This window comes from Melozone crissalis, unplaced genomic scaffold (genome assembly GCF_028551555.1).
Source record: "Melozone crissalis strain CALT ecotype California unplaced genomic scaffold, PUWL_Pcris_2 ptg000023l_1, whole genome shotgun sequence".
Taxonomy (NCBI): Eukaryota; Metazoa; Chordata; class Aves; order Passeriformes; family Passerellidae; genus Melozone; species Melozone crissalis.
The window spans coordinates 35,155,385-35,175,638 of record NW_026535801.1 but is presented as its reverse complement, the minus strand read 5'-3'; the positions used below and the strand labels follow the sequence as shown (position 1 = coordinate 35,175,638).

The following is a 20,254-nucleotide window of genomic DNA, read 5'->3' as shown; positions in this document are numbered from 1 at the left end:
CTTTTCTCTTTTTCCCAAGAGGGAAGAGAAGATTTTGGTGTTAGCTGTGTAGAAATCAATTATTGTAGTTAAAGTGATTTTTTTTTTACTGTATTGCTAAATGATCTATGGACAATTGTAAATAATAGTAATTTTAAAATGTCATCATTCTCCTTAAGGTGTTAATTATTGTGAGATAAAACACTTCTAAGCTTCTACAGTAAAGCATACTTGTATTGTAAATGTATCTGTTGTCAGATAGGTCATATTTCTTTTGCTGCACATGTATATTTTCACCACACCTTTTCTCTGCCAGGAAACAAAAATCTGTTAAAATTTCAGAGTTCTTACTTTTGATTACCTGTATCTAATTATATCAATTTGGACTTCAAATAAGAAGCATCATCTTTCTTTAGCAAGACAAAAGGAAAACCCTTTTGTGGATCCTCAGCAGTGTGGGCTGTCACCCTTGGCTGTCTGACAGCCATATTTCTTCTCTGGAATCACAAGTTCCCTCTGGAGACCAGGTTGCCATATGCAAACTTCAATAGGCTTTGGCCTTTGCAGTTGACATCAGATGCTGACAACTGTTGTGCTGGTTTCAGTTAGGTTTGGCAGCTCTGCAGATATAAATAACTTGTCTTTCCAAGAATTGAAAAAAAAAAGCATGAAGAAATGATCGTCACAAATGAAACTTAACAGTAGTCTTAAAATTGGGAATGATGCAAATTAGGGGCAAGAATCCAGTACAGAATATCATCAGAGATACCAGATTCATTTCTCTTTTTGAGAATTCATTTTTTTTAAACATACCCCTCTTAATGAGAGTCAGTTAAAATAAGGAACTGCATTACAATATATACACATGATGCACATTTTAATTTGTGTTAGAATCTTTAAACTTAAGCAGTCCTCTGTGATTTCCTCAGTAATTTTGTAATGGAAATCTCTCAGTTAATTAAAGAAATTGTCAGCTCCAAAAGCTGTGAAAGCCTTGGTCATTACATCATGAAGTTGTTCAGACAGAAGCCACTCTATCTGATTTAAATGTTACTGTTGTTACTATCAGTATATAAATTAGAGTATCCTTATGGCTTTTTTTTTCAGTTGTAGGAAGAGTTCAGGCTATTAACAGAATTCAGGATATTAGAAGCAGGTATCTGTGCAGACCTTGAAAGCAATGTAAAGTTCTGTGGTTGTTGATTGCTCTCTGTGATACATTGGTATGTTGGATCTTGTATGATGGATACATTTACATCAAACACAGTAATATCTCTGTAACAGGCCAATATGAACTGAAAAAAGCTGTTGTAATCCTTCACTTTTGTTTTTGATGAAACAAAAGTGCTTATTTTCAAAACTCCTTAACACAACCTGAAGAGTGAAAGCAAAAGGAATTGATCATGAGCATGAATGATCTGAATTTATTGATAGTGTCTCTCGTTTCCTCTTGGTCTGACAACACAGAACAATTCTGACATTCAGGGAGTGCTGCTAGGGAATGCCATGTGCTTGTTTACTTAAGCTTTGGGGAAAGAATCTTACAAGAAAAGCAAATGTTTAAGAGTAAAAAGTAATATTAGCCTTTCCCACACACAACATGGCACTAGTCCTACCACTGTGGAAAGGAAAGCCTTGCAGGAAACAGGAAAGTCTTTCACAAAAACAAGCTTTAGTTTTTCTCAGAAACTTGAATTTGACTCCTAAATAACCAGTGTAGCCTTTATTTAACCCTGTCTGGTCCTGACCAATAAACCAAAAAAAATTAATGGAAACAACTGCAGATTCCAGCTGTCTCCTATAGCAAGTCACTCATAGAGTCTGGTGGAAATGAACTGAAGGATGTGTAAAGAATGGGGTGCTGGGAATTTCTGTGGGTTGTACTAAAATTAAAGTGCACAGGACCCTGTGGTTTGTATCATAGGTTGTATAAATGTTATTTCTGGCCTTATTTTAAAGCCAGCCTAATCTACTGATCACATTTATCATTGAAAAGCCCTTGGGAATTTGGTCTGGGTTTTGCCAGGCAGCTGGGGCTTGTGCAGAATGTTAGACATGAAAATAGATTTTGGGTTATTAATCCAAAGGTCTATGAAACATCTGAAAATAAGAATTCCACCAAGAGCAATTTAAATATTGGGCCAGATTTTATAATAAACCATGTAAAGTCTTCTCTTTGCTGGCAAATGTATGTAACCATCATTTAATTTATATAACCAACATTTTTTTACTCTTTGTGCATGTTACTTCCTATATTCTTTTCTTTCATAAGGTCTTGTGTGATTTGGTACTTTCATCCAACACAGATGGTGGATTACTGCTTGCTTGATGTCCTTATTTTTGATGGAATTCTCTTATTTGTTCAGTGCCTGAACATTCTATTCATTTTACCATGTCAGATGCTTTTAACCAAATTTCTTTTAGAACTTTTTGTCTTTTAAGCATTCTTGTGAGACATGGTATTGTTTTTTAGTAGGAACTCAGGGTAGTTTACTGTTGAAAGTGAGTAAATTTGGTGCTATGCTTTTTACCTAAACACCACATAAGTATTTTGAAATGCATAGAGAAGATCCCATTGTCCAAATTCTTTCTTACTCAAATGTTTCCTTTTTTGCCTCTCTTGATCTGGAAAGGCTTCTAAGCATAAGCCAGATTTGATTATGGCTGGTCTTTTTGATATTGTATTTTGAATGCCTTCAGCTCTCCCAGGAAAAGTTCTCTTCCCTCTTTTAATCTTTGTGCCTGGGATATTTTAGCCAGCCCTGTGTGTGAGGTCCGTTTGATCACTTATCTTCTGTGTGATTAGAAGTTGGTTGCCTTCTGCAAAACATCCTCTTCCTTCATGGAAACAGCTCCTGTTACTCATGGCAAAGACATTTGAGTGCTTTTAGAATGCAGATATTCATCAGACTTGCAGTGTTGGGATTAAGTACAACCACCAGACTTTTGGATGAGGATCTGAGCAAGCTGGTCTTGGTGAGGATGTCCCTGTTTGTTGCAGGGGATTGGACTGGGTGGCCCTTAAAGGTCCCTTCCAGCCCCAGCTATTCTGTGGTAGCAGGTTGTTTCATAATTTCCCTCTCTTAGAGTTGAGTTACATCGTAGCTGCCTTCAGCTGTGCATCTTTTTCTTGAACAGTGCTGAAACTTTGATCGTATTTTGCTAAATTGTTTGTGACTAAAATCATGAGACAAATACTATCTGCTAGGAAATACTGTATCCAACCACACTGTAAGAAACACTGGGATGTCAAAGATGTGAGATATGACTCCCTTATCTAAAGAAACTGCATATCATGTTGTACTTTCATTGTTGACTTGCTGGATCTGAAACACAGCCTGTATTTTTCTAATTTAAATCTGTTATTTAATGTTTGCCTGCAAGAAATAAGTGCAGCTGTATCATATTGGATATTGCAGCCTCTGGAATACAGAAATAGTTGTACTCTGTTTTCTGAAAATATGTAATTAATCTTGTTGCATTTTTGTTGTAGGACAAGATTAGTTATTTCCAATAAATATAATTAATATTTAATAATATTTTGTACTAGTTTTGTATGTTTGCTTTTATTTCCATGAGATTATATTCAAGGGTTCTGCATTTATTTTCTGATACTCTTGAATTACTGATACTGATACCAGTGCCTTTACCAGATACTGGTACACCAGTGAAACATTTGTTGTTAATTTCTCTCTAGGAAGAAGCTTTTAAAATGACCATATTTCCTTAAAACTAAGTTAAGAAATAAATGACTATTAGAGATGTGAGAAGAAGTATGAAATGATCATAACTGTCAGCTAAACAGATTAGAAAGATCTTCGTTGACTTGGAAATACCCATTTTAAAAGTCAACAAAATGCACTATGTTCTTTGTATATTATTATTAATTCCTATTAACTTCTTTTTCCCTAAGCTGTTCATGAATAAATTGCTCTTACAGGAATTTTTAATTGGGTCTTTTAAGTTCTTGTCATTCACTAGAATCAATACTCCTTTTGTTCCCCTTCATTCTGAATGTGTGGTGTATTATAGAATGAACATTGTTAGTTTAGTCCTTGTGGTGCAAAATCAAGCCCATTTCTCTCAGAGCAGCTTTGCAAACTCTACAGCTTTGATTTGAGAAGATGAGAAAAAATCTCTTTAAAAATAGTTTAGACTTGAGGTAGTTGTGAGCAAAGAAACAAGGAAAAGTATGATTTATTTCTTGCAGTTGAAGGAAAAGTTACTTTAAAAGTTATGATTTGTTGCTTTTCTTTTGTTTAAATATTCTTTATCTTGGAAGGCTTACTGTTATTTTTAGAAAAGGACCTTTCAAATGTTTATAGATGTAAGGCACAATTATTTAATTTATCTCAATGTTTGTGTGTACATGCACAGCTGAGGAGTTTGAAGCAGCTTTTTGGAGGGGGGCAGTGATGAATGAGAGAGACACACACAGTCTTAAAAGCTCAGTTTATATTTAAGTAGTAAAGAGTTTTTTCTCATTGACAAAGCCCTGGAGTAACTTGTCCTTAATACACCTGTGTTGTTTCTCTTTGTATTCAGGGAAGCAGTGCTTCTTAGTCCTGCGTCAGCAGCAGTTTAATATCCAGGCTCTGGTGGCTGTGGGACAGCATGCAAGCAAGCAGATGGTAAAGTTTGCTGCCAAGTAAGTAAGCAATTATATCCTGTTGTCAGAGTAAACAATGGTGGGAACCAGGACTCCCAGGGGTTGGGACCATTTTCACACATTAACATCAATGCTTCGTTTGTTTTAAAATGTAGTTATTTAAATTGTCAGCTCTCTATTGCGTTGAATACATTATACTGACAAAAGATAAAATAGAGAACAGGCTTGAAATTCATCCTGAACTGCTGAAGCAGCATTCTCTCGCCATAGACAACCTACATTTTCTTCCAAGCTGGCTAACAAAAAGTCTGGCAAGCTGAGCTTAGTGGGACACTTCATTTGGTGTGTGGTGGTGCTCTGTGGCTGCTCATGTTCAGCGTTTTTCTTCTACCAGACGTGCAGTGTAGTAATACATTTTATACTTAGAACTGATCTGAAGAAGTCCCACATTGAGAGTGGCTTACTGAGTTGAAGAAGTTAAAAGTAGCTTCTGTGCACTGGGTTAGTCTTATCTACACCTTATTTTTGGCACTAAAATTTTAATTAAAAAAAAAAATTGGTGGGTTAATAGTTAGACTTGCCAATTGAAAAAAATCGTTGCAGCAGTTTGAATTCACATATTTGGTTTGTTTTCTTCCTAAAGATAAAAAATTACCTTTCCCTTCTGTTTGCCTCAAGACTGTGCTTTCAGATTGTCCTATAATAAATATGTTAGTGTGAGAAATGTGTTTTGTGTGAGAAATGTGTTTTATAGTAGAGCTTTAATCATGTCTATCTACTTGTTCACAAATAGAAATGTGGATCAATTCTGTGCAGTTTATTGCAGAATATGTTTAGCATGTGGCACTTGAGTTGTTTCTGTGCAGTTCTTGGCACTACTCTCATGCCTGGAAAGGGAGCCCCCACTAATTAGCTGCAAAAGTGCTACAGCCTTCAACCTTCAATATGTCAGGGAGGGGAAAGATTCATTATAGCAGAGACTTCCAGAAGCCAAGTTAAGAAGGTTGGGATAATGCTTGTGCTGATGGGGTTCAAGGCAACAGGAAAACAGAACCAGCAGTGTTTGTTGTTTGGTGTGCTCAGTGCTGGCAGTGCCAGTGTGAAACATGCTGTTCACAGGTGTTTAGGAGCCAAAGTGAAGTGTTCTGTTTCTTCATGAAATGATTTGTTCTCTCCAGCGCTTAGAATCTCTGAAAGGAATTAAGTGTATAATGTACTTGTTCCCTAATTCATCTCCCTCAGAACTCCCAGCAGTCTGCCTGTGCTCCCTCAAGAAACTTGTGCTACAGAACAGAGGAACAACTCTTAGAGTTGTGATGCACACTCTTCTGTTCTCCAGTTCTCTCCCAATATCTCTCCTTTTCAGTTTTCTTTGTGCTTCTTCCCTGCACAGCTGAATTTCTTACACTTCATGATTGGTAGATCTTTGTGGTTAGGAGCTCATGAGAGGGAAGCTGGTCTTTACTCTATTTTTCCATATGCTGACTGCCACTTATAAACCTTCTGTGGTGGATTTTTGTGATTCACTGATCTTTTTTTACTCAATTAGTTTTCTGCCAGTTAGTGATTTAAATTAGGTGATGGAGGTCAAGAGCTAACAAGGAATGGTGGTGGAAGAGGGTATCTGGAAACAGTGGAGGGTAAAGCTCCTTACTTTTCTGGCAGCAGTGAGCTGTTAAATCAGGCAGAACTTCATCCTTAGGTTCTTCCCAAGTCCTTGTCATCTTCCCTCTTGATGAGACAGACTTGAATTCCTCAGAGTAGCCAGAGTGATGATGTTTGTACTGTGTTTTGACTTTTCCTTCTACTCCTTTTTTGGGATAACATTTGCTAGCCAAATCCTGGTACTTCAGCCTCACTTTGTAGCATTCATGTTTCCCTTATTCTTTGTGCTTCTGAATGATTACATGTTCATCATCCTGTTCTCTGGGTGGTGTAACTCTGATACAGCCTTCTGGATTTTCTTTTGGGGGTTTGCTTTTGGTTTTTTTAACCCCATTAGTGCAGTCTGTTCTCAGGATTCCTACCCACCAACAAACTTATTTTATTAATATCCTGCCATGCTCTCACTTTTTCCAGTGTTTCATCTCCTCCAGTTCTGTGTGCTGCTGGCCCTGCAGCTGCCTCTTGTCCTTCAGAGGCTGCTGCTGTTCCCTGTGCTGGGTGCAGTGGGGTCCCTGTGTCAGCAGCACCTGAAGCACAGCCCAGGACGTGCCTGTGCTCAGCCACTTCCCTGCTGCCTTTCACCTGCTCTGGGCTGATCCCATTATTTCCAGCAGATGAGGCTGGCCTTAGATGTCTAAAAATAACTATCCTGTTTCCCTGCCTTTCTCAGTGTCTTTTTTTGTCATCTCATTTCCTACATGTTAGAGGAAATACACATTTTTTGGAGAAAACGTTTAACACAAATATCTTAAATTTCAATTAAATTTTTAAGTGTTTTCACTGTATATTTATAGTATATAAACTATGTTTCCCATGTGCTATTTTTGCATACTTTCATACTGTGTCCACAACTTTATTTAAAATAGTTAGTAAAATTTTTTAATTTTAGTTTTTTAAATAATGAGCATTTTTTGGTACAAATTTTCATAAATTATAAACAAACCAGTTCCTCTTTTAGATATTGGCACATGGAAACCAAGAACTTTCATAATGTTCTGTGGTCAGCAGCATTCATACAGTAATTACCACAATTATCATTACAATGTGAGTTTTTAGTGAAAGATACTTTATAGTGGTTCAACTCAGGTTTACAAAGAAATTTCTGTGAGTTTAACCATGGAAAGTTTCAAGCTGAACTTCCAAAACAAACATAGCACAGAGCCAGTCGAGATGCTGGAAATTGTTCTTCTGTCTTTTATCAGAAAAAGCAATTCAGCCCAGTCCTGCTAGGGGTGCTGCATAAGAGAAACAGTTAATTGTCTCTTTTAGCCAGCAGAGGTGCTAGTTAATAATTTATCTTAGTAATTCATCAACCTCCCTTTTTCTATCAAACATGGGGTGTGGCTGGTTTTGGTTTTCTTTCTCCTTTTCTGTCTCAGCTTTGAGCCTTTCCTGCCACCTCTCTGCCAGAGCCACGTGAGCTGACAGAGCAGTTGGGAGAGGTGGTTAACAAATTCTAATTTATCTGCTCAGAAAATTTGCCCTTGCACAGGAAGTAACTTGATGGCTCTGTGTAGTAGACTAGAGAGCAAAAAGGCAGGAAAGAGATTAAAATGAAGGGGGGGAAAATTATTAACTTGTATGAAAATAATTCACAGTTTAGAAAAAATGTATGTAGGTTCTTTCACTAGATAAATTGGTAATGCTAGGAAGACTGCTGGATAGTGCAGAATGTTTTCTTTATCCATTTCTGTTTAATTCTTATATCAGGAGTCTGGAAGAAAATGTCAAATTGCAGGTAAATTTGCTGGTGACACAAAAATTGGACTGGTAAATAGGCACTCAGGAGTATGTAGTAACCAGGGCTCATTTAGAATAATCACTTCAATGCTCTTCAGTGTGAATTTGTACCTCTGTGATTGTTTGGTCAGATTTTGTGGGTGTTTAGGATTAATAAATAGAAAAGTGCAGAGAGAAGTGTGAGGTTGTGATAGATAACTGACTTGACAGGAGCCCATTCAGTTCTCTGACTTCTAGAAAATAGCATTAATGTAATATGTGCCTAGTTTAGGCAATTCTGGAATATTCTGTCCACTTTTATTGTCTTTGTATCTGAATACATGTTAGATTGGAAAAGGTTGATGGTGAAGTTGCAGGAAGCAGTGATACATGGTCAGGCAGATCTGCCTCCTGTGAGTCTGAGGAAAGCTCTGTTCTGTCCTGGAGAAATCAGTGAGGTATTTAAATCCCAGTCTGCTGCTGCTCTCCAAGGTTTTCTGCCAGCTGGGGATTCTTTACACTGCAGATACAAAGGTGTGACAGGATGCAATGAACAGAGGATGAAATTAGGGGAATTTAGAAAGGAAATAAAGTGTAGGTTTTTAGTGAAAATTACTAAAAATTCGTTGTGGATTTTGTTACTTAAAACTTTTAAGAGCAGATTGGCTTCTTTTTTCCCCAAAAGATAGGCAGGTTCAACCAAGTGTTAGAATGTTGGTAGAGGAAAACAATCATTACAATTTTAGAATGAACAGAATAAGAACAGGTGTTTACCTGGCCTTTTTGTATACAAGTTCAGATAATTTCCTTTCAGGGAGCTTCATGCATACTTGCTGTATTTGTGCAGACAGGATTACAGTTGCTCATGTTGAATACAAAATGTTTATACTCTTAGCTACTTACAAAATTCACTCCTTTTTTGAAAGTAAAGCAGTGCCTTCACTTTCACTGGCATTCAGGTAAAGGATAATTGATTATTATGTATTAAGAGAATTATTTAATATTTTAAATTTAATAATGTATTAATATAATTTGTACAGTCTGCTTACAGAAAGGTGTTGAAGAAGAAACAACAAAATGCCAGAATAAGTATAGATGGTATAGAAGAAGTAAACATTTTCTATTTAAAATCTGTAAATAACCAAGTTTCTTCCTATTCTTTGGGCTTTTGACCAAGAAGATGTTGATTGTCATTCACTTTCTGGGGCCAGCATGGGGTTCAGCTTGCAACATGAAGCTGCTGATGAAAGATGTTGTTATAAAGACTGCAAGAATGCAATCCTGTGGTTAAAAGAGAAAGTCTTGGCTAATAGACATGCAACCAATTAAGAGGGACATAAGGCATCTAGTGGACACTTTTGAAATTATAATCTTGATTTTTTTTTTGAACATTACAAAATACTAAATAGTTTCCTGTACAGAGAAATTTTTTATTGTTGGACTTTTTGAGTCTATATACTTAAATAGCTTTTTATGGATTAAACAATGTAAAGATGCCATCTGTCTTTTCTTAATGCTTTAAGCATCCTACTTTAGTTTCTAGTCCCTGGTAACATTAATTACAGATATAGATGTTGTTGTCCTTAATGGAAATGGTGGTACTGTGGCATGTTTTTCTGCTACTTGTTCACTTTTGTTGGTGTTTGGGGGTTTTTTGTTACCCAGGGGAATTTTATCAGAAATCACCTAGATGACTTATTCCTGCTGCTGTGGAGAATGCTTTGTTGTGCTTACTGGCATTTTATTAAAACATCTAGTTCCTTGTTGGAACTTGAACCGAAAATGCCATTTCAGGAACATCTTGGAATGACCTGTTGGGATCAAAGCAGCTCCTTCCAGGTTTCTGTAGTTTGTTTGATGCAGTGTTATGGACCTCAGACACTTGCAGCTCTGGGTCTTGCTGAGCATGGTTCAAACAGAACTCAAACCACAAGCTTTTATTTTCATACTGGATTAAATGTGGAGTTCAAATGAGGAAAAGCACATTTTTAATTATCAAAGAAATTTTAGAGGAGATGATGGATGTTTATAAATACAAAGATGGTCACATGCAGTAGGACCCTTCCTAGTGCTTTTGTGTACCCAGACAATTACTTGAATATTTGCTTACAGGGACCTACACAGTTAGGAACTCAGTTGAAATACATCTTAAAATTGTGGCAAATGTAATGACTAAGGAATGCTACAGTTTTAAATATGTTCCAGATCAAGAAACATGTTTTAATTGCAACTCCAGTGTAGAGATGGAGAGAAAGCTCAATTTATCCTATGTGCAAAGTTTTAAAGTTATGCAAGTTTGCAAAGCCTCATTGCAGTTCCAGTGATGTGAAAGGCAGTTTCTTCCTGTATTTTTAACCTGATACCTTTTTGCATGTCTTGAATTCCTTGCATGTTCTGATCAGCTCTGTTACAGACTTCACTAACAGTTCTCATCCATGGGATCACCAATCTAATTATGAGTCCTTACAGCACATTTATATTTAACTTTTTTTTCACAGAATTTCCTTCAATAAGTTTAAAACATTATTTACTGTTATTACTGAGAAGGCTTTTATTCAGCAGATTAGAAACTGGTATTTTCAGTGAAGACAGTGCTATTCATGTCATTAGTAGAGTTTTCTGGACATTTGCCAAAATGTTGACATTGAAAAGGAAGCAGGAAAAATAGAAAACTTTTTAGGGAAAAAAAATCACATAAGAGTAAAACTTTAATTCTTTTAAACATTCACTCATTTGAAAAGCAAGGGGAATTCATAGTTACACTTAATACTGGTTTAGCATCATTCATTCTCATAGATGATGACACTGTCTTGCATCCAAAGCACTGTATTGGTTCCACAGTCTGTATGAGGAGTTTCAAACAGAATCATTTGTAATAGAAAGTACTTGGAAGCACTTGGTGTCATTTCAATTTTCCTTTCTCATATTTGTTGCCTCTGCTAAACTAATGGAAATGGAGGCTCACCTGTAACTAAATGGATTCTTATTTAAAGCCTGCTCTCAGCCTCTGCTTTGGACAAATTTAGTTGTGATTTGAGCAATTGCAGCTCTTCTAAAGTGTAAATGTACCAGAAGAGCATGGTGTTCATGAGTTTAATGCAGTACATGGAATTACCTAATGGTGAAGCAAGTCAAGCATATGAAGCACCCTTGTCTCTATTAACTGTAGAGCAGCTAATAAGTTCTATCACCTGAAAGTAATACCACTAAAAAAAAGTGTAATCAGCTAAAATACTCAAATATGGCATTTAATTTTTTAGTTAATTGGAATTTACTTACAGTGCCACTGTTAGGTTTTGAAAATTTGATGCTTGAATTTTCCACTGTTATTTCAATATCATCAGATTTTTCAAGGTTTTTATTCAAAGTAAAAAAAGTGCTGGCATTGCAAGGTTGAGGGTTGTTAATGGCTCTTTGGTTTGCTGCTTTTAGCAGTGGCCAGCTTGTCTGATGACATCCTCACTCACCTCTTTTTGTTTGCAGTTAAACTGTGGGTCTGATGCTTTCCTGCTGTCTAAGGGCTTAGGTGGTCAAGTGATGTATGTAAAGTGCTTTTCAGCTTTCTCAAGAAGGACTCACAAGTGAAAGATTAATTGTAGCATTAGTTTTCCTAAAAAGGAAGTAATATTTTTAGATATTTGCCTTCTTGTAAGCTAGCAGAGAGACAGAGTGAAAATATATTTCCAGTGAGGGTGAGATTATGTGTAGAAAAGTGCTGGTTTAAACTCCAGTACATTAAATGTGTAAATAAAAACTGCTCATACAAATTCTTTTCTCACCTCTGACTCTTGAGGCTTTTGTTATTGTTTGCTTGTAGCACACATACTTTATATGATATCTTTGGAAGACTTTCAGGATGGTGTGTGGTGTTCTAATGTACTATTAGTTACTGTTAGTGGGGAGCAGTTAGGATGTCCCCTGTCACAGAGAAATGACTTTGGAGCATCTTGCATCTTTCAGTAACAAGTCATGTAGTTTAAACAAGCTGAATTAGTTTTGATTTTCCCTTTCAGTCCTAGGACTTCCCTTCAGTTTGTTGTTCTGCTGGTGAAGACACATCTTGCAGATAATTGCATCAGCTGACACATGGAAGAGTGTCTGTGGCCTAGAAAAAGGGCTCTGCCACTTGTCAGTTTGTGTATAAACAACACACAGAGAATGGGCGAGCACTGAGCTCAATCACAATCTTTCCCTCTCAAGTCTTCCATCCCAGTTTGAATTGATTGTGGCTGGGGATATTTCAGCAAACTCCTTTATTAATCAGTTATTAGATATAAAAGTAATTCCAGACCCTTGACTGTTGTGTTGTTCAGCAGTCCATGCAGTGCATGAGGGGTGCTCAGTGCTGAGGCTGCTGCAGTGTGCAGTGGAACTGACCGAGCCTCCTGTCCTCTCTTCATTGCCAGCATCACCAAAGAGAGCATTGTGGACATCGAAGGCGTTGTGAGGAAAGCGTACCAGAAAGTTGGAGGTTGTACTCAGCAAGATGTTGAGCTTCACGTTCAGAGGGTAAATTTTTGAGCAAATGGAGCACTGGTTAATTGTTTGATAGATTATCTGTTGAGACTGTCTGTCTGCCTACATACATAAACTTTGTCAGTAAGGAATCTCATGTCAGAGAAATACACTGCTTTAAACTACAGATTTCAGTGTTTTATATGTAAAACTGAAACACTTCTGGTTTTAAGATACTTGGAGTTTATATTTCCCTGTTTTTATCTGCCATTTGCATTACAGTATTAAGTAAAAAAAAAGAATCTCTCTAGAACAATTTGGCTAGAAAAGTTTGTAATTTTAGTTTTTGATTCTTAACTGCAGTAGATTCTGGAATAAAAAGTCTGCTTCTTTTTAAGTGCAAGTCAGAAGTTTCTTCTTTATCAGAGTTACAATCTTCCCCTCAGTACAATGGACTGCAATACATAATTCTCACAGAAATAAACTCTTAGTGGCTTAACAGTATGGAAACTTTTGAAATCTGAAGTTCCTGGAGCTTGTGCTGTAGGGCTGGAGGAAGTGTAACTTTATAATTTGTTTAAATAGAAAGCATATTTAAACCTTTATGTAATATCCTTTTCTTCTGAAGGTTTTTAACCAAACTGTATGCCTACAATACAGCTGAAACCCAGTCACCCCAGGACTGGAGCACAATGGCTATTATAGCAGTGAGGTAAATCTTAGCTAACAGCACTGGGGAAAATCTACAGATTTTAAAGAAACATGTTTTAATATGTGTGCAGATTATTCCATCCTTGATTTTTCTGAAAGAACATCAAATTCACTGCTCCTCTAGGAGCAATACTAGACCATAAAGCACAGCAAGGTGGTTTTCATTCTCTGATTGTATTTTAGTTATCTCATAAATTTTTGAATCTGAAATAGCTCTTTCAGCCATATTCAGATGATAAGTAAATGATACATTAACAAGGAGAAGAACGGGATGATCTTGCTGGAATCAGAAACTAAAGCTCAGTGAAATCTGGCATATTCAGAGCTGGCATTCATGCCAAAAGGCTTGTCCCTCAAGCTGTATGAACTTGCTAAATTTGATGCTTCTCAGAAGAAAAAAAGATACTTCAAATCTAAGGGAAAGCAAGAACTAAGCACTTCAGTATTGTCATGAGAATGCACAGTGTATCTCAAGCAGTGGAATAAAATCACAGCCTTAGAGCCCGTGGCCTATGCAAACACTGTTTCAAGTGTCTGCTAGAAATATCCTTTTGTAAATGACACCTCCTTTTGAGCAGAGCCTCTGCTATTTCTGTTCTCTCTCAATTTCAGATCTATGTGATCAGCTCAGCTGAGCCCCGGCTGCCCTTACAGCTGGATGATGCTGTTCGACCAGAAGTGGAAGGAGAGGAGGTGAAAACTTTGCATCCTCAGATGCTTTTTATTGTCTTTGTAGCTGAACAAAAGCACGAAAGCCAAGCAACTTCCTTAATGCGGTGATTCTGGGGGTTTGATGGGTTTGCATTTTACTTCCTTTGTGCCATCCAGAACTGTGTTCAACATCTCTATGGCTTTGATGTCTGCTGAAGTGCAGAAGAAGGTCAAAACCAGAGGGTTCCCAATCGTGTGTGTGTGTCTGATGCATCCTCATAGTTGGGTTCTGTCTGTGACCTCTGGGAGAAGTTACACCTTGAACTTTTCTGTGCTGCCAGTTTGCTCTGTATTCTTTCTAGAATGATCTAGATGTTCAGCTGAACATAGAAATTACCCTTTGCTTTTAGCCAGAGGGTGTTTTTCTCCATTGATTTTGGTTTTTTGAAGTTTTGGTTTTGTTTTATTTTTTGGATGTGTGTGTATTCACTATGTGCTTTTGTGCAACTGCTTAGGATGGAAGAGCTACTGTAAACCAAGATACACGACTGGACAACAGAATCATTGATCTAAGGGTAAGGAACATGCAGTGCTGCAGGCTTGCCTGCAAGTGTTTATTCTTCATATTTCCAATCCACAAAGCAGTAAAAGTCATGGATTTGATGGAATTTTATTGTTGGCCAGAAGAAAAACAAATGATGTGGTTTTGTGTGATATTGTAAAAGCACAGGATTTTTGAATCCTAAATGTTTGCCTTTACTGACATTAATTAAAGAACATATATTGGTAGTTCAAAGGCAAACATTGATGATTTGATATGTGGCTGTGCACATCTGGGCTGTTTAGCTGCAAAAGTCAAAGGTGACTGAATAGGGACAATTTAGAGACAACATTTTTTCTCAGATGTAGTTTTTGTTATCCAAAACCTGTAAAGAGCTTGGTTTTGAAGTATAAGATGGAAGTTCTGAGTTTTAACAGACAGTTGAGGTGCTGTAATGCATGCCTTGCCAGAGAAATTGTACCAGGCCATGATACCAATCTCATTCTCTTCATTGTTTCCACAGCATTCATGTATTTTCCTTTTTTTTCCTGAAACACTTTCTTTATCCAGGTCATGGAGACCCAGCCTGTGAATTCATAAACCTCCCATATATTTACCATTTCTAATGAGCAGCAAAATACTCTCTACTAAATTACTTACAGAACTTAATTCTTTTTTAATTAAACAGCAGCTAACACTTAAGTGTGTAACTAATTTAAGCATTACTGACTTGAGGCATCTTGGCCTTTTCCTAGGCTTTTTAGCCATCTTAGGCTCTCCACAATAAAATTTTAATCAACATTGAATGAAGACTAAACTTAGATGATTTTTTTTGATACCTAGTACTGCCTTCAGAGTTCTTGATAATGGCAGTTTCTTAGTAAATCAATCTTTGCACCTGAGAAATGAAACAAAAACGTCATTTATTGGAAAATTTGGAAAAGTTCTGGCTCTGAGAGACTTACAGCTTTTCAACAGCTGATGTCCTTATTTCAGCAACTAAAACTACTTGTGTCAATTGTTTTACTTGTACCAAAGTTAATTGGCTTTCATTTGACTTTATGTACCACACTGAGTAACTTCAGTCTGTGGTTGCTTTTCAGGGTACTCAGTATCTCATCATATTGGTCTCTTAACCTGTCTTAAATTAAGCTTTAATGAAAAGACTTCTATATTAATGATTGAAAGTGAAAATCATTTGAAGGATCATCAGCTTATGGTGGTACTAAGTGTGCTGAATTGAAGGGGAGAAGTCTGGGATGCTTGAACTGCAGGCTTTACTTGAACATCTGGTGATGAATAAAAATAACCAACAGCACTCCAGAGAAACCTAAGAAAATCCATTATATTGAAGAAACACCTGTATAATAAACTGAAAGGAGCCACAAGGCCCAAAGAGAACAGAGAAATTATACAAAGGGAAATAGCTTTTAAAAATGCTGGGTGAAAATGGCTTGGAGGCATCCTTGGCTGTAATGCAGTTGAGGGCATCTGCAGAGCAAAGCCTAAGAAGGTAAACAGTAATGGAAAAAGAAGGAAGACTCAAGCCAGAATGAACACAAGAGATGGAATGGAAAGGGCTGGGCTAAAGTTCTAACCCTGTACACATCCAGTGGTTCAGCATGACCATCCCAATGCTTCTGAAATATCTTTGTCAGTACAGCAGAAGGGCATTAGTGGTCAGTATTCTGCCTGCAGGGTGCAACTGCTGACATAACTGGGTGTTGCTGTAACCTCCTCTGTGTCCCAACCGCTGTTGGGACACCTTTTCTTCAGCAATGTCTGGCACCTTGTTTTGAGCTCTGAACCTTAACTCTGTGTTAAGAAGCTGTTTTTCCCCTTAGCTCCAGCAGCTGCTGCAGTGTGGTGCTAAGCACCTGTTTGATGCTGAACAGCAATTCAGGTTAGCTTTTCACAGAATTGGTGGCAGGATGGAATGCCAGATCTCAGTACTGCAGTGTCTGTGTCTCATCCTCTGCATACACCTGTGGCTGGGTGTGATCTGGCCACAGCTTGCCCAGGATTAGGCTTGGTTATCTGTCTTGGCCTTCCTCCTGTGCACAGGAAAAGTTTCTGTCTCAGACTGTGTCACATACTGTGTCTTTTCTGTTGCACCTTTCATTATGTGTTTCAGAGCAAAAGCTGATTCTAAATATGATATTTTAATCTGTTTTTTTAAAGAGAGTACTGTATAAGCAGAAAAGATATTTAATGAATAAAGGGGGAATTTCAGTGAGAACACATGCACATATATATATATATATATATATGTGTGTGTGTATATATATGTGTATATATATGTGTGTGTGTGTGTGCATCCTAAGCACTGGATGTAGTGGAATCACAAGAGTAGGAATACAAAGAAACCCAGAAAGTAGTAATTGATTTTCAGTGATTTGGTTCCATAGATTGGAACTACTGGAGTACAAATGGGGCTTCAAAGAGCTTTTAGTGTTTCAAATGCACTGCATAAGTAGGCATGTTGTAAGGAGGATTGCATACATGATGTGTTATCTGAAACCATTGTTCCCCCAGCTGTTCCTTCTAGGAAAACCATATCATGGGCAACAGGGAAAAATTTTAACAGAATAGTTCTAATGGAGATGCTATGATGTCTGTTCCTACAAGTGTGGGAGGAAGTCCAGCCACAGCTAAATGTATCATCTAGTTCTGGTTTCCTCAGTGCCCCAGTTTTTTAAGGAAGGCAGAAGTCACTGAACATCAAAAATAGGGATGCTGTTATTTTGAGAAAGATTTACCAAACTAATTGCATAGATCTTGGTTAGGCTGAGACTAAAAAAAGTTGTTTGTATGCAACTAAAGTAATTTTTGTCCATTTAAACACAGTATTTAAGGCAGTTAAGTAATTAGCTAATTTTAAATAGTGATTAACAAAGGAGTTAACTGGATAGGGCCAAGTCACGATGAAGTGGAGCTGGGAAACTCAGTTATTACATGAATGAAAAAACCTGGATTTCTGAAAATAGCATCACTCCATCCAGCTATAATGTATACCAAAGAAAGTTTGATTATCATGCAATACAAGGAGTGTAATTAATAATAAGGAAATTACATGAATTGAGATGAAAGATGCAAAGTATGTTGCAAAGATTGCAAGACTTCCACTCTTGTGTACATGTGGAAACAGACTGAGTATTGCAGTGAATCATTACCAGTCTTGCATTTTGTTTGCTGACAAAGGTCTCTCAAAAGTGTCTCATAGTTCAGTTTTTTTAAGGTTGGAGGTGGGAAGTACTTAAATGCCAAGATGCCAAGCTACTGCTGTAGTTGTTACTGTGAGGTATGGAGAGAAAACTGGGATTATTTAGGAGTAAGGGGATTGGAAAATTATTTCCAAAGAATGATTACTGAAGAAGAATGAACCTGTTCCTGGTGGGTTAACTCATGAAATACAGATCACACCCTTGGAGTAGAAAAATTGGGGTTTTAGAGAGAAGAGAGCTGATAAGAAGAAAGAGAAGTCCTGTATGGACTAAATTTTCTTTCACATAACCATGGGTGACTGTGAGGAAACCCCTGCTGACCCAACTATTTATTTTTCACAATGGTTTAATGGAAGTCAAACCACTTGATCATAGGGATGTTTGATTTACCATTCACTTACCACAACAGTTAAAAAGGGTAGAGAGAGCACTGACTGTGTTTTTAAATCTGTACTTTTCTGCTATTCTTAAATTTCACTGAAGTATTCAGTACTGTGTAGGCTTCCTGTGTCTGTATAAAGACCTGCAGAAACTGTATTTCATGAAGTTCTGTGGTACATCAAAAGTAATGAAGAATAGACCAGTGAAACACTGGTTCTTGTACTTTGCTTCTTAAAAATACCAATTCAAGTTCCTCCAGTTTTACATTATTTAAAACAAATAATGAAGAAAAGACCAGTGGAAGAAACACTAATTCTTGGGTTTTACTTCTCAGTTTGTCTGTGAAAAAGTCTGAAGAAGGAAACAACCCAGATTCACCCATGTTTATGGTGGACCTGACTGATGTCCTTGCTCTGGTTTATTTTTTGTGCTCTTCAGGACTTTTATCTCAACAGGGTCTGTCCAAATGTGACTTGAATGTTATGCCTTTTTGCAGTCCTGTTGCTACAATTGTGTCTGCTATTGCCCAGCTCATTGAGACCAAAGCAAAGCCTTTTTAGGGTCAATATTACCCTGTTTTTGTTGCTCACGGTAGAGCATTAACATTAAACTGTGTCTTTAGTAGTTTATGGGTGTCAGACTGTGTTGTGTGATAATCCAGCTGTACACTGATCTTAATGCACTTTCTTTCCAAATGCTCAGTTACTTCAAGCTTGATTTGATTGTGTTAGATTCAATTTCCTCAATGCAAAAGGTGTGTTTTTCCTGACTGAATCCAAGCTGTAATGAAAAAGCAAATGTAGATTTTCTTGTGGGCAGTGATTTGGCAGAGTGTACATACACAGTCCCAGTCGTTTAGACTACAAACTTCATGTTTATATATTCTTGTACTATAAGTAATACTGAAATTTGAACAAAAATTGACTTTGGTCACCTTGGGGTTATAAAAAATGTTGTTTAAGATAAATTCTGTTTCCTAACAAAACCTTCATTTGTCCTAGATATAGGATAAGAGTATAGATTTCATTATTTTGCCAACTATGTATCTATGGTTGTTCTTGGTAGAAGATAGGTAGCTACAGCAGGCAAACAGAAAAGCAAAAATGAGGGGAGAGCAGAACAAATTCTGCTGATGTGAAAGTAAAAAGAAAGTTCACAACTTCTCATGTCTGTGTGTCGGTCTCACCTCTCTGAGATGATCATGGTGGTGTGAACTGCCCTCAGTTCCACTGAAAAACATTTGGCAGCACATGTGGCTGTTGTACTGACACTGCAAATTGTGCCAGATGAAAAGTGATTATTGTTTTTATAAGCTTACAGTGCTCAGTGTTATCATTAATGTCTTCTTTCATGGCATCTGAATAATAAACACACAGGTGAAATTAAAGTGAGGTTATAACTGAAACTCTTACTTCAGCATTGTTCCCTGAACTTTCTTCTGCTGTCTGTAACAAAGGTGATTATTGAAAATAATGAGTTTTTCTGTAAAATTAACTTTGCAGACCAAGTTAAAACATTAATACTGTTAACTGCAACAGCATATAATTATCATAAATTTGTTTCTGTTTCTGATTAATTCTTGAAGCAATATTGACTATCTTTGCCATAGTCTTAGATAAGATAGTTTGTCAATACGTATGTGGGGAGGTTCCTATTGGAGTAAACACTACCCAAGAAGAATGCCATGGCAAAATCTTATTTTAAGGCAAAGGTAGAAATCAATTAATTTTGACAGCTGTCTCTGTCTTTAGTTTGCTGTATTGTACCTAGGTGTGGAAGCTCAAATTGTGACTGTGTTACTTACCATTGTACAAACATGGCTATATATACCAGCATCTCAGTTACTGAATTATTTTCTTCAAATGAATTTGTTCTCTTTGTGTTCTGAACATCACACCAGTGCAAAGAATGTTATTAAATTGGAAAAGTTTTTTCTTCATAGTGGCACATAAAACTTCTGAGGTCATTGATTTGACTCCACTGCAAATTGTCAGATGCAGTTCTTCAGGAGTTATCTCAGATGTCTTGTGGGTCTGTTTAATTCTTACAAGGAGGCTGCAGTATCACAAATTCCCAACAGTTATCCATGTTGGCACTCTCTGAATGAATGGACACTGAAACTCAGCCACCTTTGGTGAAAGAAGAGTGGTCTTGTCAGATCTAATTTGAGGTATGGAGAATTGCTGCTTGTTCTTGGTCTGCAGTTAAATAAAAGCTTCAGTGTCCAGTTCTGTGAATTTGGCTGCTTTCATAAATGCTGTTTCTAAGCCTAACTTACCATTATAGATGGCTTAGGAAGACAGAATCCTTGTCCTGCAT

General features: G+C 37.1%; 1 protein-coding gene across 1 annotated transcript in view; it reads left to right on the top strand.

Annotated features, from left to right (window-relative positions):
* DARS1 (aspartyl-tRNA synthetase 1) overlaps positions 1 to 20,254 on the top strand; it is a 36,118-nt gene that overhangs the window by 6,168 nt on the left and 9,696 nt on the right. Inside the window, exons 4-7 of the mRNA XM_054278160.1 lie at positions 4,525 to 4,627; positions 12,379 to 12,481; positions 13,751 to 13,831; positions 14,305 to 14,364. Of these exons, the coding sequence (XP_054134135.1) occupies positions 4,525 to 4,627; positions 12,379 to 12,481; positions 13,751 to 13,831; positions 14,305 to 14,364 (347 nt within the window). The remainder of the gene's footprint in view (positions 1 to 4,524; positions 4,628 to 12,378; positions 12,482 to 13,750; positions 13,832 to 14,304; positions 14,365 to 20,254) is intronic.